General features: G+C 43.6%; 1 protein-coding gene across 3 annotated transcripts in view; it reads right to left on the minus strand.

Moving 5' to 3' along the window:
• The window catches only part of LOC308357529 (inhibitor of carbonic anhydrase-like), a 43,163-nt gene extending 20,220 nt beyond the window's left edge, over positions 1-22,943 (minus strand). For 2 of the 3 annotated variants that reach the window (XM_080827134.1, XM_080827132.1), the window contains exons 1-8: positions 22,817-22,943; positions 11,929-12,101; positions 8,173-8,281; positions 7,080-7,241; positions 5,680-5,839; positions 4,823-4,878; positions 1,610-1,788; positions 32-203 (exon numbers count right to left, since the gene is read on the minus strand). In XM_080827134.1, the coding sequence (XP_080683260.1) occupies positions 32-203; positions 1,610-1,788; positions 4,823-4,878; positions 5,680-5,839; positions 7,080-7,241; positions 8,173-8,281; positions 11,929-12,101; positions 22,817-22,859 (1,054 nt within the window). In that variant the 5' untranslated portion in view covers positions 22,860-22,943. The remainder of the gene's footprint in view (positions 1-31; positions 204-1,609; positions 1,789-4,822; positions 4,879-5,679; positions 5,840-7,079; positions 7,242-8,172; positions 8,282-11,928; positions 12,102-22,816) is intronic. The other variant, XM_080827133.1, reaches the window with a different exon arrangement.
• Positions 22,944-26,355: the final 3,412 nt, after the last annotated feature.

Below are 26,355 nucleotides of genomic sequence, written 5' to 3' on the forward strand. Positions count from 1 at the left end.
TGCTCTGCTGCCCTCCCAGGACTTTACACACCTCTCCTCTGATGTTGAGTGGCAGCAAAATATTCGTATCCCACATATAGCTTGGCATCCATCTTAGGAGGGATTCTTAAAAACCCACGGGTAGCATCTGTAAACAGCAAGTCCTTCCCATGAGGAGAGGCAAAGAGCTGGAATTCTGTCAACTTGTCTTTTCCAAAATGTTCCTGTTCAAAGGATAAAAGAAACAGAGAAGGAGGGAAGCTGGCAAAGCAAGGGAAGGAGATAACAAACCCAAAACCGACAAGGAAAACTGGAAGGGAGAAAATATGAGCACTTGAGAGCTAAGACAAAGCACCAAGCCCACCAAAGCCCCTGTGGTTCCTGGGCTTCTCCCACCTCTCTCCGGGAATGCTTCACCCAAATCCCAGCTGGTCTGCCATGAGCAGCTTCAGGGAAATGGCCGGGGGCTGTTCCCCAAGATCCACACCAAGAGGTATGGTTGCCATGTCCCAGGCAGCTGCCCTTCTCCAAGGGCAAGTTCCCACAGGGCAGGCAGTGAAGGCTGCCTGTCTCCTGGCCAGCCAACTGTCCCAAGTAGCTCTGGGGGTCTTCATCCCAGAACAGCTGGTGATCCAACACCTGCCACTGAGCCTGGAGGTCAGGAGTCCTGGGCTCCTCTCTGACCTCAGGCCTACCACTATAGGACCAGCTGGGAACTTTCTGGGCTCCAAAATATGGAAGGGCCCTTTGCCAACAACTCCCACTAACTGGCCCAAAGCCCTTCCTGACTATAGCACCTATCCCCAAGCTCTTTCCACTGTCTATCTGCTTTTTGTTTTTGTGTCAGTTCTATGTGAAAAGACACCTGCTGCCCTCATTGACAAGTAATCCCCTCCCTTCCTGGGGTATGCACAGCTTCCTACCTAGGGCTCAAGAATCTCCCCAAGATATACCCTGCAAATCAGTTCCTCTGTCCTCTACAAAGTACACAATCTGTGTCCCCAAGGTTGTACCATTTCATCTGGTGATAATTTGTATGTGTACTCATCGAGTCCCTCACACTTGTCTGGGAGTGGCTCAAGGGCAAGTCATTGTCCACTTCATCTCTGGACCCCCAGTGCTGAGCAGAGAGCACCAACAGAGCAGGGACAGGGAATGAAAGAGGGCTGGCCAGGAGATGCTGTCACCAACACCAGAAAGAGAGAATGCTCATGGCTAGGGAAACTGCCACTGAGGAAACTGAGGAGGGCTGGATCCCACGCCAGTAAGATAATAGCGGAACACTCCATGGAGGAGGGGCATCTACTTCATATCCGGAAAACCCCTTTAGAACCGAAGAGAAAAAAAATGGAGCAATAAGGCACTTCTATGGAGTCTTTGGTCCATGGAGTCGATGATGCCAGGTGAGGGGTTCAGAGCCTCTGTTGTCTCTAACAATACAGACTGAGAGGTTTTCCAGTGAAGCAGATGATGTATGACATGGTTCCTGCCTAACACCCAAAAGAACTTTCAGAGTGGCTAGAAGAGAATGTAAGAAAATGCCCCAAATCTACACAGAGACCCACCCTCCCCCCGCCCCCCCTGCCGCCATATACACAAAGCAGAAGGTGAGGGTAGAGGGTGGGAATACCTGGGCCTGGTTGAGTAGCTCCCAGATCAAGTCCTCCTTGCCCCCCACATTTCGAGCCACAACAGCATGAGAAGGGAAGAGGCCTAGGTTGCACTCCCTGTATTTATCCACAGGCATCTGGCTGTTGTCCGGGCAGAGCAACTTATACTGGTCGTGGTCAGTCCTGTTTTCCAGGTTCTCTGCAGGAGGGAAGCCCAGATGAGCCGACTGCAGGCAGAGCCGTGAGCCATGGTCCCTGCTGCTCCCTGAATCACAAACTGACCTTGTTGTAATAACTTTCGAGCCCCAGGGCCACAGAAGCAAGCCAAAATCTAGACAACTTTTGTGTCCTTGTAAATGCTCCACTTGAACAGAAACAAAGTGTATTCAGCCAGCCAGTCCCCAGACACAAAGCCAATTCTGAGCCCTTTCACCCCAGACAAGGTTGACTGTGTGGCCCCAGCCAAGCAGATACATTGTATTTGTTTCTTCGTGTTCTTTATCCTATAGAAGCTCCCCGCCTTCTGCCCCATTTTGCAGTTCTCCAAAAGGAGACCGTCCACTTTGTGAAATGTTCAAGTTTGTTTGTATCACCTAACTTGTCTCCTTTAATAATTTTTTTTAACAACCCAAAGAGACTGAAAGAGAATCTTTTCCAAATATGTTTTATACCTATGAGGAATCTGAGGCCTCAGGATGGCCGGTTCTCACTGCAGATAGACATGGGGCTAGGAGGCACCCTTGCCCAGGTCCCCTCAGGGTATCCCCACATATGTGTAACTTTCTGCTATGAATGATGATAGCAAATGTTTTCTGAGCACCCACAGCACACCAAAGATGGTGCTGAAGGCTCTCCAGGCTCTGTTTCACTTAACCCTCATAGCAACCAGGGGAGGCCAGTAATAGGATGATCCCCTAGAGATGAGGAGACTTAGGCTCAGAGACTGAAGGTGACTTGTCAGCTGGTCTGAGGCTGATGCCCCGCCATGCTAGGACAGTCCAGGTCTCCCAACTACAGTAGCATCCTCCCCTGGAGGCAGAGCCTGCTGGGGAAAGGTGGGGAAGAGTTGAAGGAGGCCTAGGGGCCCAGTCAGCATACTCTGTATGTAGAAAGAAGACCAGAAAACCTTGTGAGGAAAACAGGCTCTTTGGTTCCCCTTGTCTAGGTATTTGAAAGTATTCTGGGTTGAATTGTGTCCCCTGCAAATTTCCATGTTGAAATCCAAATCCCCAGTACCTCAGAATGTCACCTTACTTGAAAACAGAGTCATTACAGATGTGATTAACTAAAGATGAGGTCCCACTAGAGTACTGGGGCCCCTAATCCAGTATGACTGGTGTCCTGATAAAAATCATATACACACGGAGAATGTCACATGAAGGGAAAGAAGTAGAGTGGGGTGATGTGACTACAGCCAACGGACACCAAAGACGGCCGGCAAACCACCAGAAACTAAGGGAGAAGCAAGGAGCCTCCAGAAGGAACCAACACTACCACACCTTGATCTTGAACTTCCAGCCTCTAGAACTGTGAGACAATAAATTGCTACTGCTTAAGCCACCCAGTTTGTGGTACTTTGTTATGGCAGCCCTAGCAGACTCGTAGAGGTCTGTGGGGTTCATGCATGCTCATACTAAAAGAGAAGGAGTACAATTAGAGTTATTGTAAATGGTTACGAGTTTACTTAGGTAGGTTGTAGAGAAAATACTCTTTAAATCTTTATATCGAAAGAAAAACTTAAAATGATTTAGTAATGTCAGAATTAAATTAAAAGAATGAATATGATCTCATAGCTTCAGAAAGAATTCTCAACATCAGTCACTCAGGGGCCCAGTGTTGGAGGCAGCTCCCCACCAAGCTTCATTTGCACCTCAAAAGCCTGGTGGATCATCATAAATTGCTACTTAAAAGGCAGTGAGTGATCTTAAATATTAGCAGACAAGTGACTTCCAGCAAAGGTAAACCAGGACACTCTGGGACAACCTGGTATTTTCAGAAAATGAAGATGTTTTCAAACATTTCAGGGTGGACATTAGAAGATGCTGGCGCCTGGCAACATAACTGCACTCACTGGGGTGCCCACAGGAAGTAACAATGACAAGGATCTGGAACAACTTGAGTCTGGAAGACAGAACCCCTAGATGACCCCACTCATTAAATGTACCGATAATAGGAGAGGCCTCAATTGCCAAAATGCTAACAAACCAGGTCAGTGTGTAATAATGAAGGGAGAGTGAATTGTGAACAGCTGAACAAGGCAACAAAGGACACCGAGCTCCTACTTCATGCTAGAGAAATACACTATGTTGTAAGGAACTAAGGCCCATGTAAAAAGTGAGGACTTAAAGTTCCCCTTGAGGTAGCACACATTTATTCATATAAAAATGAACCTAGCAAACTAAATATACATTTGGTTTAAATATCTTAAGTGATATAAGTGTATTTTGTATCTGATAGAAATTTAAGGGGCGCCTGGGTGGCTCAGTGGGTTGAGCCTCTGCCTTTTGGCTCAGGGTCCTGGGATCAAGCCCCGCATCGGGCTCTCTGCTCGGTGGGGAGCCTGCTTCTCCCTCTCTCTCTGCCTGCCTCTCTGCCTACTTGTGATCTCTGTCAAATAAATAAATAAAATCTTAAAAAAAAAAAGGAATTTAATTGGTTACAAAACAAAACCCAGATTCTGTAACTTCAATTTGTCTTAAATTTATGTTATTTTTTTTCTTTCTGATAAGTTGCCCAAAACCCTTAAAAGGGTTTTTTTAATATAGAAACGAGAAAGAAATATATTTTTGTCCACAGTAGTAATGCTTTTGCAACACATCTAATTGTAGATATGCTAATAAGTTCTGAAATCATTATAATTTGTTTGTTTAAGGTGTTTATAGCATTTAGGAACCATTTATACTGAAGCATTTGGGAGAGTGTGATTACATTTGAAATGGATATTGTAGTGGCTAAGCGAATTGAGTTATTAAATTACCAAAATTTGTTTCATTTTATTAATTAATAAATACTAATTGTTACTAACTGTTTAGAAAGTTTAGTAGATTTACAGACTGAACAAGCTAACACTAAACAAAGTATGAATAACGGAAATAGTTTTTGTATAGAAACTCTCCTATTCCGTTAAGGGTCTTGTCATCACCCATCTATAGATGTAGGGAAATTTTCAGGCCAGAACCAGCTGCTCTGGCCAGGGAATGGCTCACATGAGTCTTCCTCCATCCAGCACTTACCAAACACTGTCATATGCCTCACAAAGGCCACATCCCCCACACCATCCTGCAGACACCTGAGGAGCAAGACAGCAGTCGTTAGGCCAGTCTCCATGATTGGCTCGGCCCTGACCACTGGCTCACAGGGCTTTGTCCACAGTTTCCCAGGCTTCAGTGTGTCCTCAGAGGCCATGGCCCTAGCTGAGGAGCCTTTATACCTCCACAGCCAACCTGAGTCTGAAGCAGGCAGGAGCTTTGTAAGTCATAACCCAGGTAACTCTAGGGGGGGTGATGAGAGGGCAAGACCTTCCCCTTCCCCTTCAAAGGCAACCTAAAGCGACTAGTTTTTGTTTTTGTTTTAATAAAGGCTTAAGGCCTAATATGGAGAATAAAAACTCAGGATAGCCCTGGATTCCTGGACTGTTTTGTTCTGGTTTTGAGCAGTAGCCTTGTCTCTTGCTGCCCCCACCCCTCCCCGCAAGAGGCTGAGGAGGTAGGGAGAGGCAGACACATGTTTATGACACAGGGAGATGCTCAGGGAGAGAGAAGCAAGCCGGGAGGTCCTGGCCTTTGGCCCAGCTGGAAATCCAAACCTGTGTCTGTGAATCCCAGAGTCCCAGATACAGTTTTGTCCCTTCAGCCCTCCTTGGTCCAGGAGGGTAACACACAGACCCTAGGCCATAGAGAGAGAAGAGGGGCTCCCACACAGTAGACTGCTCCTCAGGATGGTTGGGAGTGAGGGCAAGCCATGGGAGGCACTCAGGACCCTGGGTTTCACACTGACACCCCGGGTGGTCTGGGCAGGCTCTGTGTCCACTTCCTGCACCTTAGTTTCCCTGGCATCAGGGTGAGGAGGAATGGGGGGTGTCCCCACTCACTTGAAGGCACCAGCGTAGCCGAAGTATGGTTCTTGGAAGGAGCAGGCACACTTGTTTGTCCCTTTCCCTGCACACAGTTGACACAGCTTGGGGAACACCTCCCTGTTCGCACAGGGGACACAGCTGCCGGAGAAGATCTTGGCCATTTCTGCTGTGGCTGCTTAACAGAGACATAAGGAACCTCAGAGCATGGATTGGCTGGGGACCTCCAGGTTGCATGTGTGTGAGCAAGTGGCCCTATATGAGAGCCCAAGAGGCTGAACACACTTCCCAGGACCATCCTGAGGAAGCAGATGTGCAGAGGTGGCTGACGGTGCCCATGGCTGAGGAAGTGGATGGCCCAGGGTGTTCAGACATCCCACTGACTTGTGGGCCTGGGGCCCCAGCCCACCAGATGCTTCCTAGCTTGCCCACTCAAGACACAATGGTGGCTGACCTATACGGAACCAAGCTGCAATCCCTGTGTCACTCACCTTGTTAACTCACCACCAAAAAGGCTCTAGGTGTGGCAGGCAGAACCCCGGACACTGCAGGGACTCCGACCATCCTTTCTTACCTCAGGACATGGTCCCATCCAGCCCTCTCCCCTTTGGCACCAGGGGCTATGGTAGTTTATGGGGATTCCTCTTCTAGGAATCCATGGAAGGGGTTGGGGTAACTTGCCTGGTAGTGGGTAAGGGGATGTGCCAACAGCCACCTCACAAGCTGTCACACAGACATCCAGCTGTCTGACACTGAAGCAAGGGAGACCCCAAGAAAGGGCACACGGGGTCAGAGCTGTGGCCCAGGCTATAGCATTCCATCTGACCCCAGAAGCCTGTTGTCCTATTATAGGCAAAACATGAATGCTGCAGAGCTGGCAGGCCTCGAAAGCACAGAAAGACTTTGTAATCATCTTCCAAAGGCTAAAGAGGCACCCTAGGCTCCCTTGGCTCTTTATAACTGAACAAGAAGTACACACAAAAGAAATCATGGCTCCAGTCCACTCCTCTCTTCTTGGCCCCATCCCAAGCCCTTATCCCAGGCACAAAGGCCGGACTGCTGGTGGTGTGGCTGTAATCCCCAGTAAGCCTTCCTGGGAAGCCAGAAGGGAACTGCCCTTTCTCATGAGCCTCAGTGACCTTCCTTGTCAAGCCAAACTGCTGGGGTTACAATGAGTTCGGGGCTGTCAGGAGCTCAGAGACCAAGGTACCCTTGCTGAGAGAAGACTCAGCTCCCAGTTCCCAAGGGTTGTTGCTGCAGCAAACCTAGCTGATCACACTTAAAGCAGGCTGTCCTCACCCCATCTCGCAGTTCCCGGAACTGGTATGCCGGATAGTGGTTGTATGGCCCCACTGCAATCCCTGCGGGTGACTGAAGCAGGAGTCCTGCCAGAAGGCACCCAACCTCAGCCAGCTTACCTTCTTCAACAGAGTCAGAAGGAAGAAGTATCCGGATGGGGAGGTACCACCCAGCAGACCATCTTAGGCCCGAGTGGCAGGACTTCTTGCCTTGGAGCTGTTTCAGCTGGAAGTCGCTGCCCTTCTCCACCACAGCCACAGCATAATGCAAGGTTTGCGGCTCTGCAAAGGAGCAGAGAGAAAGAAGGGCCAAAGGAAGATACCACAGTCACTAGCTGACCTTCTAGAGGGCGTGCAATGGGCAACTTTAGGGAAATCCTAGGATCTCCACCATCCCCTGATGGACAGGTAGACAAAGAAAAGAAAAAAGCCTTTGATTAACAGGATAGGGGGAAGTCCCTTATTAAGGCAATAAACACTAGTGTCTTTCTGCCAGCCCCTCCAAGCCAGTGGAGACATGGGGGTGGGGATCCCCAGCTATTATAGGGCCTGCAGGGCATTCTCAGGAAGATCTTCAACTCCCAGTCATTGTGACGTTACTGTTTCTCCCCAAAGGCTTTTCTCCTTTCTCGGCTTCTCCGTCTGCAGCCCAGACACAGTGGTGAAGGTCTGAGAGGAAGGATGCAGGGGGTACCCTGGGATTTTGCCAGAGCTCTGCAAGTAGGAGTCCGATTGAGGTGGGCTGCGCTCACGCACACACTGATGACACTAATGGACAAGTACAGGGAGGAGGCAAAACCGTATTCTTTGACTCCCCCCCACCAAACCTCTCTTGACGGTATTCACAAACCCATGTTCTGTAGCACCTGCAGGGGACTCAGCACAGGGAAGAGCCTGTCCAGGTCTGTGTGTCTCCAGAGATGGGCCTCCCAATGGCGCAGCCCCATGGGTAGGTGATGGACCCCAGAAAGCCCTGCTGCCTCTTATCCAGCAGCACCAAGGGCACTTCCATTAGGATGCACACCGTTCATAGCTTCCCAGGGAGAGTCAACATTCCAACCCTCATGTGTCAGTGTAGATCACAGCCTCCTTTGATCCCAAGAGCTCAAGCAATTCTGTTCCCTTCAGGTGAAATGTTGGCAGAGACCCTGCCTTCTCCCCCACAGCTGCAGTGTCAAATCAGAGACCTGGAAGAGCCCCAGGAAGAACGCACCAGTGTTTGACCCATGGAATTCTGCCACGACAGGCTTCAGATTGAAGGGGGGCAGGCCCGCTTCAAGCACCAAACCTGCTTCGAGGGTCACAGCATCTGCTTCATTGGCCTGAAATAGAAGAGACCAGACCATGAAGGGAGCCCTGACCTAGCCCTCTGTCAGGGATGACTGTCCCAGAGATATTGCATGGGTTAGACCTCCTTCCCTCCCTAGTGTCTGCTTGAAAATCACCTTCCCAGGGGCACCTGGGTGGCTCAGTGGGTTAAGCCGCTGCCTTCAGCTCAGGTCATGATCTCAGGGTCCTGGGATCAAGTCCCACATTGGACTCTCTGCTCAGCAGGGAGCCTGCTTCCCTCCCTCTCTCTCTCTGCCTGCCTCTCTGCTACTTGTGATCTCTCTCTCTGTCAAATAAACAAATAAAATCTTTAAAAAAAAAAAAAGAAAGAAAAGAAAATCACCTTCCCAGCGAGGCTTTCTCCAGCCACATCTTAAAACTACCACTTCATGTATGAATGCTGGACTCCCCTTTGTTTTTTCCTTAGCCCTTATCAACCACCTGAGAAGTTTTCATTGTTTACTGCTTGTCCTTCTCTTTGGAATGTAAGCTCTACCAAGGTGGGGACACTTGCGTGTGTGCTGTGTGTGTTTTCCTGCTGAAGTTTCCTCCTGTACCCAGAGAAGAACCTACTACAGGTAACTGCTCAATAAATGTTTACTGGGTAAGCGAATGAGTGAATTATTGAATTTTTGTTGTTGTTGTTGTTTAAAGATTTTATTTACTTATTTGACAGACAGAGATCACGAGCAGGCAGAGGCAGGCAGAGAGAGAGGAGGAAGCAGGCTCCCCGCTAAGCGGAGAGCCCGACATGGGGCTCAATCCCAGGACCCTGGAATCATGACCTGAGCTGACGGCAGAGGCTTTAACCCACTGAGCCACCCAGGCGCCCCGAATTATTGAATATTTCTATCCATAAGAAGTCAGGGTTTGCACTCACAGATCTGGATTCCCTCTTCAAGTATCTGTCAGCCCAGCATTCCTTCCTTCTTGTGAGAAGCAACCACCTCACAGCCTCTTCTCAAAAATGTCATTGGATCATTTCCCAACCCATCATGGATATCATTTTTTAAATTCATCTATTAATTGACATTTGAAGTAACCTAGGCTTTTTCTGATTTTAGTGTTGCATTTCTATATACTTGCCTCCTTTTTCCCTATCCCATCTTTTTCTTATGTATGTATTCATACTTACATATTTATGTATTTATGTTTATATATAATTAATACCTATGGGTTGCATGTATCAGAAACCAACTTAAATTCACTTGAGAAAAGGAGGGAGTTAGTATAAAGGTAAAAGGAAAGGAAGGCCACTGGGCCTAGTGAACACCGCCAAGGTCAGAAGCAATTACAGACAGCAGTTTCAGTTTACGCCCATGGGCTCCAGGTCATGCCTGAAGTTCCAGATTGTTCTTGCTCTTCCTCCACTTTACAAACATCTTCCCTTCCTGGCTGCCTCCTCCTCAAGCTCCAAAAGCAGTTGCAAAGACAGTAGTGCCACAGAAAGTGTTTAACCTGCTCCCACAATTGTATAAGGTCTAATTCTTGTAACAAATCATTCCCCCCACTCACTGATGAATTAGAGAAAAATAAATAAAAGTTTGTGTGCATGTTTATGACCCTTACTGAATACTTCCAGAGTGTTTTCCAGAAATAACACAGAATTTATCATTTATAATGCCAATAGCAATGTATCCTACTGTCACAGAAACCTACCAGCAAAAAATGCTATCATTTAAGAGATGTTATTACATTTCTAGGTAAAAACTGTTACTTTAAGAAATGGCTCTATTTGCACTTATTTGCATTTGATTATTAAAAAGGATGAACACAGGGCACCTGGGTGGCTCAGTGGTTTAAAGCATCTTCCTTCGGCTCAGGTCATGACCCCAGGTTTCTTGGATGGAGCCCGAGTCAGGCTCTCTGCTCAGCAGGGGGAACCTGCTTCCCCCTCTCTCTCTGCCTGCCTCTCTGCCTACTTGTGATCTCTGTCTGTCAAATAAGTAAATAAAAAATCTTTTGGAAAAAAAAAAAAGGATGAACACTTTTCCCTTATTGTTTATATTATTTATTACTTGTAATTTCTGTGAGTGGTTTGTTTATAGCTTATTATTCTTAAGCATTTCTTTTATATTTAAATGACATCTTTATCTAGTTTTTGCCCTAGCTCATTTGTCATAGCTGATGTGAATATATTTTCATATGCTTACTTTGAATTTTTTTTGTCAGAGATCTATAATTTTTACATTTCCAAGTTTATCCACCAAATGTGATTTATCCTGTGATGTCTATCTTTATTAGTCAAATTGAGTCAATCTGAGAGCTTGTTTTGGTAAATGGATTAAACATTTCACTTTATTTTCCTTTTTAAATAATTACCCAGTTGTCCAGCTAAAGAATCTTTTCTTTAGCCATTTGTTTAGAAAGTTTACTTTATCATATATAAATCTACATAAATCCACATGCATCTTACTTAAATTTATTAAAGTTAGAGCCCTAGTGCCCTGACGTTGGGTATTGATCATAGTTGACATCTGCCTCATATCACATAGATAAGGAGATGGATGAATGTATGTAAAGAAAGCTGCGAATATGTGCAAATTTTGTTCTCTTCCAGGTCTCTTACATCTACACCAGGACCCTGGTCTCTGTAACATTGCTACTTTAATATTTTTCAAGTTTCAAGTAGGTCTCAAGAAGCCACTCCCATGTTAATTTTCTTTTTCATAATACTATTTATTTTCTCATCCATGTGCTTTTTCTTAGGATTTTTATAATTATTCAATTGATTCTTTTAAAAAGACTGTATTTTGATGAAAATTATATTAAACTTATTATATTATACTAAATATATTAATATATATATTATATTAAACTTATTCTTTGGCAAGATATACAAGTATATGATATTTAGTCTTCCCATTTAGGAATATGACATGTTTTAATTCATTGATAAATATTGTTTGTTTATCCTAGACTTTTATATTATAACAATCTTGCAGATCTTTCCTATGATTTTTCTCCTGAAATGTTTTTCTATTATATTAGAGTAGAATATGTTATAGTATAATAGGATTATAGTATATTGTTTTAAATGAAAATGAGTTGTAATTTTGGGCTACTTTCCCCCAACTAATGACTGCTGATATACAATAATGACATTGTGATATGTTAATTAAATTTAATTTATTAAATTTATATAACCTATTCACAATTAGAGTAATATTTTCCTTGATCCCACTGTATATTCCAGGTATGCAATCATCTGAAAATATGGATATTTTATTTGTTTCTTTCTATCCCATATACATTTTGTATCTTATTGCTAGAAATTCTAAAAACAATGTTACGTAATAAGGGTAAAACTACAACTTCTTGTTTATTTCTGACTCTTTATGGATTTTCCAGTGCAGTCTGGCTTTGCTTTATCACAGGCATTTTCAATGAATCCTTCTTTATTAGTTGTTTAATTACTATTATTGTTTTTACTATTAATGAATGTTGAGCACCTCTATTATTTTTTCTACACACAGTCCCTGTGTGTGAAGACTTTCAGGTCTTCAGCTTATTTCTTTCTCTCTAAAGCATGGTCTAGTTCCTGTGGGAAGAAAGTTGCTCTGAAGCAATAAACAATAACAAGCACAGAGAAAGGAAGTATGAATTTTCTTCCACTCTCCTGTTGGCAGCTGCAACTTACCATAATGGCCTTGATACATTCGAGGTGAGAGGTTCTCTTCACACAGGTGATGTGGGGGCCATCCACTGGAAGGACTCTTTTCATATTGGCACTGAAACTGGAGCACTTACTGGCCTCGTGATCTGAGATGGTGCACCACCTCACAGTTTTCCCAGGGACAGCCAGACACAGCCCTAGGGGACAGAGGCCAGAACTGTAAGGGACCCACAGCACTCATCTTTCTCTGCTGGTAGAAGGTGAGGGGTAAAGGATTCGTTGAGTGGGATAGACAAAAATTGGGTTAGCTGCATGGCTCACGTGAATTCTCAACTCCCATTTCACTGATTATGCCATCCCCCTTGGAGAAAAAAAGCTAAAAGCATCCCCCAAAAGTCAAACACAGAATTACCATATGACCCAGAAATCCCACTCCTCAGTATATATCCCAAAGAATTGAAAATGGGTACTCCAATATACATACACAAATATTCATAGCAGTACTATTCACGTTGGTCAAAAAAGGCAGAAACAACCCAAATGTACATCAGTGGATGAATGGATAAACAAAATCTGCTGTATCCAAGCTGTGAAATATTGTTCTGCCAGAAAAAGAATGAAGTCCTGCTATATGTTACACATTGGTGAACCTCAAGATTAATATGTTAAAGGAAAGAAACCAGATATGAAAGGCTATACATTATATGATTCCACTCACATGAACTATCTAGAATAGGTAAATCTATAGAGACAGAAAACAAATTGGTGGTTGCCAGGGGCTGGGGGAGAAGGGAATGGGTACTGACTGCTTAATGGGTATAGGATTTTCTTTGGGGGTGATGAAACTGTCTTGGAGCTAGACAGAAATGGTAGTCCACACAACACTGTGAGTATACTAAATGCCACTGAATTGTACACTTTTAAATAATTGATTTGATGTTAGTGAATGTCACCTCGGGGAAAAAAGATAAAGGAAACCTATGGGAAGGAATCTTGAGCCTACTGAATTAGTCTTTCTTTTGACATTGGATACTCTAATCTTACACGGCACTAAATCCTGGGGCATTTAAATCAGTGCATGTTTATTTCACTGGCATTTTAAGCTATAGTAATAAGCATAGAGAATATTACAAAGGTAAAATGCTCTTTACAAATCTGCAGTATTTGAGCCAAAAGTTAACTTAAATAAAATATAGAAGATGAAAGTTACAACAGTAGCAGCTCCTCGTTTTTGATGAAGTCCAGTATATTTGAACTACCCAAGTCTGTCGGACTCCAAAATCCATACTGCCTTTTAACTCTAAGTAGGAAATATGAAAAGAAATGGGACAGGAAATGCCAAATTACCTTAGACAGAATCCCACTCGAAAGACAGAATGACGAATGGAGCCCCTCAACCCTATCTGAAAAAGCTTTTCATAGCAGCAGCCCAGGGAAGGGAGAGCAAGCTATGGAATGGAACTCCAGAGGCCATGTGCCCTTGTGCAGAACAGAAACATTTGGAGTATTAAGAAATAATAAAGATTAGAGCAGAAATAAATGATACAGAAACAAACAAATAAATAAATAAATAAATAACAGATCAATAAAACCAGGAGCTATTTCTTTGAAAGAAAAATCAAAAAAATCAATAAACCTCTAGCCAGACTTATCATGAAAAAAAGAGAAAGGACTCAAACAAAATCACAGATTAGAGAGAAAAATAATAACCAACACTGCAGAAATACAATCATAAGAGAATATTTTGTGAAAAACTATGGGACACCTGGGTGGCTCAGTTGGTTAGGCTACTACTGCCTTTGGCTCTGGTCATGATCCTGGGGTCCTGGGATCGAGTCCCTTGTCGGGCTCCCTGCTCTGTGGGGAGCCTGCTTCTCCCTCTGCCTGCTGGTCTCCCTGCTTGTACTCTCTCTCTCTCTTTCTCTGACAAATAAATAAATAAAATATTTTTTTTTTAAAAAAGAAAAGAAAAACTATATACCAACAAATTGGACAACATAGAAGAAATGGATAAATTCCTAGAAACAGATAACTACCAAAACTGAAACAGGAAGAAATAGAAAACTTGAACAGACTGTTAACCAGCAAAGAAATTGAATCTGTGATCAAAAAACTCGCAAAAACCAAAAATCCAGGACCAGATGGCTTCACAGGTGAATTCTACCAAACAATTAAAGAAGAGATAGTACCTATTCTTCTGAAACTATTCCAAACAATAGAAGAGGAAGGAGAAATTCTAAGGTCATTCTATGAGGCCAGCATTACCTGGGTACCAAAATCAAATAGACACCACCAAAAAAAAAAAGAGAGAGCGAGAGAGAGAGAGAGCGAACAGGCCAATATCCCTAATGAACATAGATGCAAAAGTTCTGAATAAAATACTAGCAAACCAAATTCAACAATACATTAAAACAATCATTCACCACAATCAAGTGGGATTTATTCCTGGGTGCAAATGTTGTGCAATACTTGCAAATCAAGCTATGAGAAATGATACATCATATCAACAATAGAAAGGATAAAAACTATATGACCATTTCAAAAGATGCAGAAAAAGCATTTGACAAAGTACAACATCCATTCATGATAAAACAAAACAAAACATCCTCAACCAGAGGCTTGGGTGTCTCAGTCAGTTAAGCATCTGTTTTTGGCTTAGGTCATGATCCCAGAGTCCTGGGACTGAGTCCCGCATCTGGCTTCCTGCTCAGCAGGGATCCTGCTTCTCCCTCTGTCTGCCACTCCCCCTGCTTGTGTTCTTTCTTCCCGCCTCTCTCTCTCTGACAAATAAATAAATAAGAATCTCAAGAAAAAAAATAACACCTGAACAAAGTAGGTTGAGAGGGAACATGTCTCAACATAATAAAGACCATTTATGAAAAACCCACAGCTAATTTCATCCTTAATGGGGAAAAACAGAACTTTTCCACTAAGGTCAGGAACAAGACCAGGGTTTCCACTCTCGGGACTTTTATTCAACATAATACTGGAAGTCCTAGCCACAGCAATCAGACAGCAAAAAGAAATAGAAAGCATCCAAATTGGTAAGGAAGAAGTAAAACGGTCACTATTTGCAGATGACATGATACTATATATAGAAAACCCTAAGCTTCCACCAAAAAACTGCTAGAACTGGTAAACAAATTCAGTAAAGTCACAGGATACAAAATCAACGTACAGAAACCTGTTGCATTTTTATACACCAATAATGAAGCAGCAGAAAGAGATGTTAAGAAAACAATCCCATTTACAATTGCACCCAAAATAATAAGATACCTAGGAATAAACCTAACCAAAGAGATAAAAGATCTGTACTCTGAAAACTATAAAACACTGATTACAGAAATTGAAGATGACACAAAGAAATGGAATGTTCATGGATTGGAAAAATAAATGTTAAAATGTCTGCACTACCCAAAATAATCTACACATTTAATGCAATACCTTTCAAAATACCAACAGCATTTTTCACAGAACTAGAACGAACAATCCTAAAATTTGTGTGGAACCACAAAAGACCCCCAGGAGCCAAAGCAATCTTGAGAAAGAAAAGCAGAACAGGAGGCATCACAATTCTGGACTTCAAGTTATATCACAAAGTTGCAGTAATCAAAATAGTATGGTATTGGCACAAAAATGGACACACGGATCGATGGAACAGAATAGAAAACCTAGAAATAAACCCATAATTATGTGGTCAATTAATCTTTGACAAGGCAGGAAAGAATATCCAATGGGAAAAAGACACTCTCTTTAACAAATTGTGATGGGAAAACTGAAGAGCAACATGCAAAAGAATGAAACTAGAGCACTTTCTCACACCACACACAAACAAATTCAAAATGGATTAAAGACATAAACATGAGACTGAAACCATAAAAATCCTAGAACAGAACACAAGCAATAACTACTTCGTCATCAGCCATAGCAACTTCTTCCTACATAGGTCTTCTGAGGCAAGGGAAACAAAAGCAAAAATAAACTACTGAGACTATATAAAAATAAAAAGCTTCGGCACAGAGAAGGAAACAATCAACAAAACTAAAAGGCAACCTATGGAATGGGAGGAGATATTTGCAAATGACATATCTGATAAAGGGTTAGTATCCAAAATCTATAAAGAACTTATACAACTCTACACCCCAAAGCCAAACAATCCAATTGAAAAATGGGCAGAAGGGGCACCTGGGTGACTCAGTTGGTTAAGCTTCTGCCTTCAGCTCGGATCATGATCCCTGGGTCCTGAGATTGGGTCCCGCATCCCTCATCCCGCTTCTCTCTCTCTCACTTCCCCTCCTTGTGTTCTCATTCTGTGTGTGTGTGTGTGTGTGTGTGTGTGTGTGTGTGTGTGAAATAAATAAAATCCTTAAAAAAAATGGACAGAAGACATGAACAGACATTTCTCTAAAGACGACATCCAGATGGTCAACAAACACATGAAAAGATACTCCGCAGCACTCATCAGCAGGGAAATGCAAGTCAAAACAACAAGGAGATACCAACTCACACCTGTCAGAAAGGTTAAAATAAAAAACACAAGAAACAACAAGTGTTGGCAGGGATGTGGAGTAAAAAGGACACTTGTGCAGTGTTGGTGGGAATGCAAACTGGTGCAGCCACCAGTTTGAACCCCTTTAACAGAATGAAATCTTGCCATTTGCAAGGACATGGATGGAGCTAGAGTATAAAGCTAAGCAAAATAAATCAGTCAGAGAAAGACAAATACCATATGACTTCATTCGAATGTGGAATTTAAGGAAGAAAACAAACAGGCAAAGGGGAAAAAATGAGAGAGAGAGAAACAGACTCTTAATTGTAGAGAACAATCTGCTGGTTACCAGAGGAGAGGGGTGGGGGATGAGTGAAATAGATAATGGGAACTAGGGAGTACACTTATGGTGATGAGCACTAGATGATGTATGGAATTGTTCAATCACTATATTGTACAGATAAATAAATAAAATCTTGAAAGACATTATTTGAAACTCTCTGAAATGAAGCTCAGAGAGAGAGAAAAAAAAAGAGAGAGTGAAAAACCAATAAAAAGAGCCTAAGTGACTTTTCACACAATGTCAAGTGATCTAACATACATGTAAATGCAATCCCAGGGGGAAAAGGGGAAAGGGTCCTGAAAAAATACATGAAGAACAATTTGCCCAGAGTTTTTCCAAACGTTAAGAAAACTACAAACTCGTAGTTCTAGAGCAACCAGAGAAAAGAGACAAATTAAGTACAGAGGAACAAAGATAATAAATATCACAGACTTTTTGTCAGAAAAATATCATAGGTTTTTTGTCTATGACTTGTGTGGACAAGTCATAGACAAAGGAATAATACCATCAAAGTGCCAAAATAAAAGTTACCTGCCAACTGGGGTTCCTGGGTGGCTCAGTTGGTTAAGCATCTAACTCTTGATTTTGGCTCAGGGTCATGATTTCAGGGTCCTGAGATCAAGCTCCACAAAGGGCTCCGTGTTCAGCTCTGCCCCTCTCCTCTCCCTCACACTCTGTCTCTAAAATATATAAAATCTTTTAAAAAATAAGTAAACAAATAAAATAAAATAAAGCAGGAAGGCCAGAAGCAGAAGTTCTCACACCTTACCACTCCTTGTCAATTGCAAACCCCAACAGGAAGGGAGGTACCCTGCATTCCTAACAGGAAGAAACATATACTTTACTACCTCAGCAGGAGGAAGAGATTTTCTCTATGCCAAGCAACAGCTCAGCCGATAAGAGACTGTCACAACTTGGCCACTGAAAACCCACTATGCTCAAAATTTCCAGTTTACTCCAATGGACTTCTTGTTTATAATAGCACCTCCCAACTACCCTCTTTCTCTCTCTCTTTAAAACAAAACAAAACTAACAAACAAAAACAAAAACAAAATCTCCTGTCTTTTGTTCTCTAGTCTTGCCTATGGTTTTGCCACAGCTTATATGCACTGAAATATGATTTTCTGCTATTTCCAAATTAACCCATTTTTCCTGGTAAAATAACTGAGAGTGGTGGGTTAACACTTCTCAAAATGATCTATATGTTAAATGAAACCTCAAAAATATTTCAAGACTAAACTCACTTTCTATAGTAATTGACAAGCCAATTCAAAAATGTGTATGTATACACAAAGCATCTAAATGGCCAAACCAAGCCTGAAGTAGTACCATAGAGTTGGAGGGCTCATTCCACCTGATTTCTAGACTTACTATAAAGCCACTGTAATCAAGACAGTGTGATATTGGCACAAGGAGAGACATACAGCTTAACAGAACAGAACAGAACAGAGAGTCTAGAAAGTAACCCACATTTATAGGGTCAGCAGATTTCCAACAAAGCTGCTAAGGTTATTCAGTGGAGAAAGAATATCCTTTTCGAAGACAAGTCCTGGGAATGCCTGGGTGGCTGTAAGCATCTGCCTTCAGCCCAGATCATGATCCCACGGTCCTGGGATGGAGTCCCTCATTGGGCTTCCTGCTCAGTGGGGAGCCTGCTTCTCCCTCTGCTCGATGCTCCCCCTGCTTGTGCTCTCTCTCTCTCTGTCAAATAAATAAAATCTTAAAAACAAAAACAAGTCCTAGAATAACTAGATATTCATGTGAGAAAAATGAATTTCAACATTTACTTGGACCATACACAAAAGCTACAAATATATCATAGACCAAAACAGTAAAGCTGAAGCTATAACAAATCTAGTCATCTGGCATGTGTACCCGTATGTTTATAGCAGCAATGTCCACAATAGTCAAACTATGGAAAGAACCTAGGTGTCCATCAACAGATGAATGGATAAAGAAGATGTGGTATATATACACAATGGAACACTATGCAGCTATCAAAAAAACAAAATCCTGCCATTTGCAATGACATGAATGGACCTAGAGGGTATTATGCTAAGCAAAATAAGTCAATCAGAGAAAGACAATTGTCATATGATCTCACTGATATGAGAAATTTGAGAGGCAGGGTGGGGGAAAAAATGAAACAAGATGGGACTGGGGAGGGAGACAAACCATAAGAGACTCTTTATTTCACAAAACAAATTTAGGGTTGCTGGGGTGGGTGGGAGGGATAGGGTGGCTAGGTGCTGCACTTTGGAGAGGGTTTGTGCTATGATGAGCACTATGAATTGTGTAAGACAGATGATTCATAGACCTGTACCCCCGAAGCAAACAGTACATTATATGTTAAAAAAAAACAAAACAAAACTTCTAAAATAAAATAAAATAAAACAAAATTTTGCAACTTTGGGGCAGCGAATTATATTTTTAGAGAGGACATAGAACGTAATAACCAAAACATAAAAATTTGGTAAGTGAACTTGGTCAAAATGTAAAACATTCACTCTTCATAGGATGGTGTTCAGAAAATGAAAAGAAGCTAAGCTACAAACTTGGAAAAAATACTTTCAAAACCTATGTGACCAAGGACTTGTATCCAGAATATATAAAGGGCTTTTAACTCAGTAATAATCCAAATAACCAAATTAAAAAATGGGACAAGATTTGAACACATAATTCATAAAAGAAGATACATGAGTGGCCAGTAAGAACATAGAAAGACGCTCAACATCATTGTTCATCAATGAAACACAAAGTAAAACCATGGTGAAATACTACAGCAGAAATGGTTAATGTGAAAAGACTGATAATACCAAGCGTTGGTGGGATTCGGAAGAACTGAAATTCTCCTACATTGCTGGCAGCAAAGTAAAATGGTTCAACTACTCAACAAAGTTTGGCATTTTCTTAACTAGTTAAATATGACCCAGAAATTTTACTCCAACAAACTTGCCCGAAAGAAACGAAGACCTGGGGTGCCTGGGTGGCTCAGTCTGGGAAGCATCTGTCTGCCTTTGGCCCAGGTCATGATCCTAGGGTCCTCAGATCAAGTCCCTGGGCAAGGAGCCTGCTTCTCTCTCTGCCTGCTGCTCCCCCTGCTTCTGTGCTCTCTCTCTCTAACAAATAAATAAAATCTTAAAAACAAAACAAAAAAACCAAGAAATGAAAACATGTCAACCCAAAGATTTATACACTAAAGTTCATAAGCAGCCTTATTCATGATATCCCCAAAAAGTTCATCAACAACTGAAGAGGTAGACAAACTGTGGTAAAGCCATACAATGGAATATGACTAATCAATAAAGAGAAACAAACTTTGATACATGCAACAATGTGAATGAATTGCTAAACAATTGTGCTGTGTGAAGCCAGTCACGATAGACTATGTACTGGGTGATTCCATTTATGTGAAACAGCAAAACTTATCTATAATGGCAGAAAGTGGGAATGATGAGGAGGAGGACACTTTGGGAGTGATGGAAATGTTCTATACCTTGATCATGGTGGAAGCTACATGGGGAGGTGGAGTTACCAAAATTCATTAAACTACATGTATACTTAAAATGAGCCCATTTTATCACATGTAAATTATACTTCAGTAAAAATTATTTTTTTTTAAGATTTTATTCATTTATTTGACAGTGAGAGATAGAGACAGAGCACAAGCCTGCAGAGTGGCAGGCAGAGGGAGAGAGATAAGCAGGCTCCCTGCTGAGCAGGGAGCCCGATGCAGGACTCCATCACAGGATGCTGGGACCATGACCTGAGCCAAAGGCAGCCGCTCAACTGACTGAGCCACCCAGACATCCCAGTAAAAATTATTTTAAAAAGGAAAGAGAAACAGAGACTACCAGCCAGCTAGCCTAAGCCAATTCAGTAACACCCCATTGTCAGTCATGTGACAATTTCAAGAAAGGACAGTCAGAGCCCACTGTGGATATTTCAGATGGATCCTGGGAGGGAAAAGCTGCTGGTGGCCACGTGCTCACCGCGTGGAGAAATCTCATAGGCTCTGGAGAGGCTGAGGTAGGAAGGGGAGGCCAAAGTGGACGTACAGACTGTTCTGAACCTTTGGTTCTTGGCTCTTGCAAGGTCTACTAATAACAAATCCCCCTCTTCTGATCTTTTTAATTTTAAACTGTTTGGTTGCCTTTCTGGCATTTGCCATCAGAAGAGCCTTTGTCAGAAGAGAACACTGAGCTTTGAAGAAAGCACATCCTAGACGCCACCCTGATCCATATCCAGTGCCCAGTGGGAAGGACCGTGGGGGTGTGGGAATGGGGGAGAGGTAGGCAGCTCTTGCCTCTGGTTTGTAAATAAAGAGTTGATTGGGAAATGAGCTTTCATTCAGTGCCCTGACATTGCCAAGAGAGGAGATAGAGGAAGAAAAACAACACACATCCTATCCAGGAGGAATTGGGGAGAAAGCAGGGGCCTTCACTCTGGATTTCCTGGTGGCTGTAGGTGGAACATGGCTGTCCACTACCTTTCCAGCCTTTCCTAGCCCCAGCAGATCTGGCCGTGTGGCCCCATGTGGCAGTGGTAGGCTAGGGAGGGCCCACCATGGCGCCGCGCCTTGCCCTTCCTGCCTTGTTCTCCCCCTGCTGCCCCCAGGTTACCCGTCTCCTCTGGTAAAACACCTTACCACTCCGGAAGTTATTTTAAACAGCCTCTCCCGCTCCCCATGCATGCATTCCCTCTTTCACTTTTTCTCTCTCTGTCAAATGGATGAATAAAATCTTTAAAAACAAACAAACAAACAAACAAATAAAAACAGCCTGAGGCGAGGCGGAACCAGGGCTAGAAAGAACGAACACTTGTTGAGCCTTGGGGGGGTTTCATATGCATGAGCTCATTAACGGTGTACTACGACCTACCTTCCTTACAGTTACCCAGCTGAGAGCCCTGGGCTCCTTCTGTCCAAAACAGGAAGGGGCCCCCCTACATTTATGTGCAGGATTTTTTTTTTTTTTTTTTTGACAGACAGAGAGATCACAAGTAGGCAGAGAGGCAGGCGGAGAGAGAGGAGGAAGCAGGCTCCCCACTGAGTGAAGAGCCTGATGCCGGGCTCAATCCCAGGACCCTGGGATCATGACCTGAGCCAAAGGCAGAGGCTTTAACCCACTGAGCCACCCAGGCGCCCCTCTGTGCAGGATTTTTACCAGTGATACTCACCTGTGTCTAGAGCTCTATCATTAGGTACATTATCTCATTCCACTTTCTCAGTATTGGTTGTGAAAAAGCAATTCCTACTGAACTAAGGAGGAAACCAGTTCAGAGAGGTCAAGGGATGGCCCAGAGTCACACAGAACTGAGTGGCAGGTGGATCCTATTCTAGGATGATTGCTTTTCCCATATGTTCCTCTACCTCTTCCTTGTGTGGTAAGGATGGAAGATGTTGTACAGTTCAAAGCAGGAAAAACCCTTCTGGTTAGATACCTGACAGGTCAAGAATACCTAACATTAAGCCCCTCTCCTGCTTAATGATAACACAGTCATGAACCCTGGGGAAAATCCCTTCTCTCCTCTGATCCTATTTCCTTGGCTGTGAACATAAGCAACAGCTTCCAGGCCAGGTGTCATAAATCTTTTCCGGAATGGGCTAGTGAGTATTTTAGGCTTTGTGGGATATATGGTCTCTGTAGCAACTACTCAGTTCTGTCCTTGAAGCCAGAAAGCAACCACAGATAATACTTATCTGAATGAGCATGATTGTGATCCAATAAAATTTTATTTATAGATACAGAAATTTTAAACTCTTATAATTTTCATGTGTCAAAACTGTTGTTCTTTTTATCTTCTTTCAACCATTTAAAGATGTAAAAAGCCATCCTTAGCTCCTCCAGCTGTACATCAGGAAGCAAGACGGATTTGGGCCCCTGCCCTAGGCTACAAAAGTTTGTTGAGTGCCTGCATGCACCACCGGACAGAAGCACCTTGGGACCAGCCAGGCCCTGGGCTGCTTCCTGACTCCTTAGACCCAGGCTGTGTGGTGTCCCTCTACGACTGACCCTCCGCTGGCACCCAGTCCGGGTCTTGGAGAGCAAGACCCCACCGGGCTCCCAGAGCGAACTCACCCAGGGTCCCTGCACACAGCAGGGCGTAGATGGCGAGCCTCATAGTCCGCTGCGGGTAGGCGACACTGACTCCCGGCTCCCTGCGCCTAAGTAGGCGGCTGTGTGTTGCGGAGGGGTATGGGTGGGGGTGGCGGATCCGCCTACTCCGAAGAGTTAGCCTTTTGGGCAAGGGCAATTCACCCTCGCCACACCCCCGACCCCTCCCAGGGGCCGCTCGCCTGCAGCCCGGGCCGGCGCAGGGCTGGAGCGCTGCAAGCTTCGGGCTACGCTCCCGCCGACCCGTGGCCATCCCCTCGGCCCAGCTCCAAGAGCAGCGAGGCTGCACCTCTGCTCGCGGGAGGGGATCGACCTGCCGGAGGTGCGAGTGGAAGCAAACTCGGAGCCCGCTGCAGTGACGGCCTTCTCAGAGACGAACCAAGGCCGGAGGCAAGTGATCCGGCGGGCTCCCGGTTTAGTTACTAGAACGTAAGTTCCTTGACGCCTGGGCCATCATCTAGCCAAGCAGCTCTTAGATGTTTGGAAAACACAGACTCCATAGGAATGGGGGGCCGTCCACAGGATGAAACCGAGGGACTCTCCCCCAGGGAAGCATGTGCACACTTACACGCAAAGTTTTCAGCACAATTTTCAGGAATCATCAGACTCCTCTTCGAAAGCTTCTCCGCAGCCCACTCCAGGTCCCTCCCGGAAGCCCCTCTTGTAAAAGACACGGTTCTGTACAACCCTCTGCTGAAGGCTAAGGTCAGGTGAAATGCTGAACCTGAGACGGCTGCTTCTGCTGGGTCCTGCCACCTACAGCCCAGTCCTCCTGAAGTCTGTGAGCTCCACTTGGGGAAAATTTAGATCAAGTTTTAACAACTTTTGCTGAAGTATAATAAACATACCTAAAATTTTACACATCCTCAGTGTACAACGAATTATCACCAGGTGAACACAGCCATATAACCACCACCCACATCACCGAACAGAGGTGGGGTCTGGGTGGCTCAAACGTTAAGTGTCTGCCTTCCCTCAGGTCATGATCCCAGGGTCCTGGGATGGAGCCCCACATAGGGGCCCCTGCTCCGGGGGAAGTCTGCTTTCCCTCTCCCACTTCCATGCTTGTGTTCCTGCTCTCACTCTCTCTCTCTGTCAAATAAATAAATAAATAAAATCTTTAAAAAAATAAAAATAAAAATAAAAAACATGAACAGAGCCGGGATGGCCCCCTGGTGCCTTCTTCCAGTGGCTTCCCATCCACCCACAAAGATATATGTTATCCTGACTTCTAACAACATAGACAAATACTGTTGATTTTTTTAACATTATAGATTTGGAACCATACAATATATACAATTTTGTGTCTGGCTTCTTTCACTCAAGTTTTTATTTGTAAGATTCCTCATTGTTGTTGTGTATTGCTGTCCTTCATGTGTTCTCTGTGGTGCATATTATCCCATTCTTTATCTTTCCTTTTGGTGATAGTAGTTTCTAGTTTGTGCTCTTATAAAGAGCCAGTGAGTGCTGCTATGAACATTCTAGCACATGTCTTTTCGTACATGTAGGTATGCATTTTGTAGGATATTTCCTGGAAAGAGTAATTGTTTGGTCATAAAGTAGAAGTATGTCTAATATGTACTACCAAACAGTTTTGCAAAGTGGTTGAACCAATTTGCACTCCCTACTTAAGAATATGAGAGTTTGGGCACCTGGGTGGCTCAGTGGGTTAAGCCTCTGCCAGTGGCTCAGGTCATGATCTCAGGGTCCTGGGATCGAGTCCCACATCGGGCTCTCCGCTCAGCAGGGAGCCTGCTTCCCTCTCTCTCTCTCTCTGCCTGCGTCTCTGTCTACTTGTGATCTCTCTCTGTCAAATAAACAAATATAATCTTAAAAAAAAAAAAGAAAGAAAGAATATGAGAGTTTGGTTGCTCCACATTCTGACTGTTTTGGTAAGAGTGTTACTGGTTTTACACTGTAATTTTGAGTTTCTTTAATGGCTAATGAGGCTGAGCATCTTTCTATATGCATATTGGCTGTTTGGGTGCCTCTTGTATAAAGTATTAGTTCAAGTCTTTTGTACTAAATACGTTTTATTTATTTTTTTTAATGGATTTTTTTTTAGATTTATTTATTTATTTATTTATTTGACAGACAGAGATCACAAGTAGGCAGAGAGGCAGGCAGAGAGAGAGGGGGAAGCAGGCTCCCCGCTGGGCAGAGAGCCCGATGCGGGGCTCGATCCCAGGACCCTGAGATCATGACCTGAGCCGAAGGCAGAGGCTTAACCCACTGAGCCACCCAGGCGCCCCTGTACTAAATACGTTTTAAATAGACTTTCATTGAATTAAGTTTGGGGATTGGCAATACAATTATTCAAACTATAAACCAAGGCTTGTCTAATAAAGCATCCTTGGAATTGGGCCTTAAGAATGTAAGACTGTGCTGTATTATTTGAACCCATCATAACTATTTATTCTGCATCCTCTTCTTGTGTGCAAAGTATGAATCTTTGCTAAGTAAATATTGTTGTTTGTTTCAGTCCCAATCAAGATTGTGACAAATTCTTGCCTCTGGCAGAAATTGACCCTGCCTTCCACTGAGGCCAGAGATAGTCCTGAAGGAGTTAGAAGAGATTGTAAATCACAGAATTCACAAGGTCATGGGCATGAGACCATGATATACAAACCTGGGCTCTTTTCTCTCTAATACACATGCACATGGGCATGCGTGTGTGCATGCAGACACACACACACACACACACCTCAAACAGCTTACCCTCTTCCTTCTATACCTTACAGACTTTACCATCTTTGGACAACCCAGTGGGAGATTGTCCTCATTCCTCTACCTCTTCACACCACCTCTAGCCAACTGAGTTAAGTTTTCAATCTAAGGGATGTACACTGTCTCTCTCTGTGTACCAGATGACTAGGGACAGGGTGGAGTGAGGAGAGGACCCCTCACATCTGGTGACCCTCTGGACTTTGGAGCAAAGACCAGCTGGAGCCCACTGAGACAAGCATACGAGCCTCAGTTACACAGGGTCTGTGCTTTCCAGAGAGGCAGTCAACATCCCTGCTGACCACAGCCCATCTGCTCTTGAGCTGGAAATAACTACATCTTTCCGGTCAGAGATTAAAGCAATCTCTGGACCAGTGATCCCTGCTGAAGAGCAACCCAAAGAAAATGACGAACAAGTTCTCACTTTGCTGAGATGCTCATCAGGATGTCCCTGGCATAAGATTTGCCCCAGAGACTGCTAAGAGGTAAACCCTTCCTCGGGACCTGCTGTGATAATGACATACAAGACCTGAAAGCCTGCTACATCCAACCCATGCTGAAGACATGAAAGGGCAGAGGTTCTAAGAGGGGTCTCAGCTACTTCTCCTTGGAGTCAAGGAATTCTTTGACCTTTAGAATTTCTGAAAATGAGAATAGGAGTCTCTTCCTTTGTCGAATCTAGAAGAAAAGGAATTTATATAATTTTTTAAAAGATTTTATTTATTTATTTGACAGAGATCACAAGTAGACAAAGAGGCAGGCAGAGAGAGGGGAAGCAG

This window comes from Martes martes, assembly GCF_963455335.1.
Source record: "Martes martes genome assembly, chromosome: 1".
In the NCBI taxonomy this organism is placed as follows: domain Eukaryota; kingdom Metazoa; phylum Chordata; class Mammalia; order Carnivora; family Mustelidae; genus Martes; species Martes martes.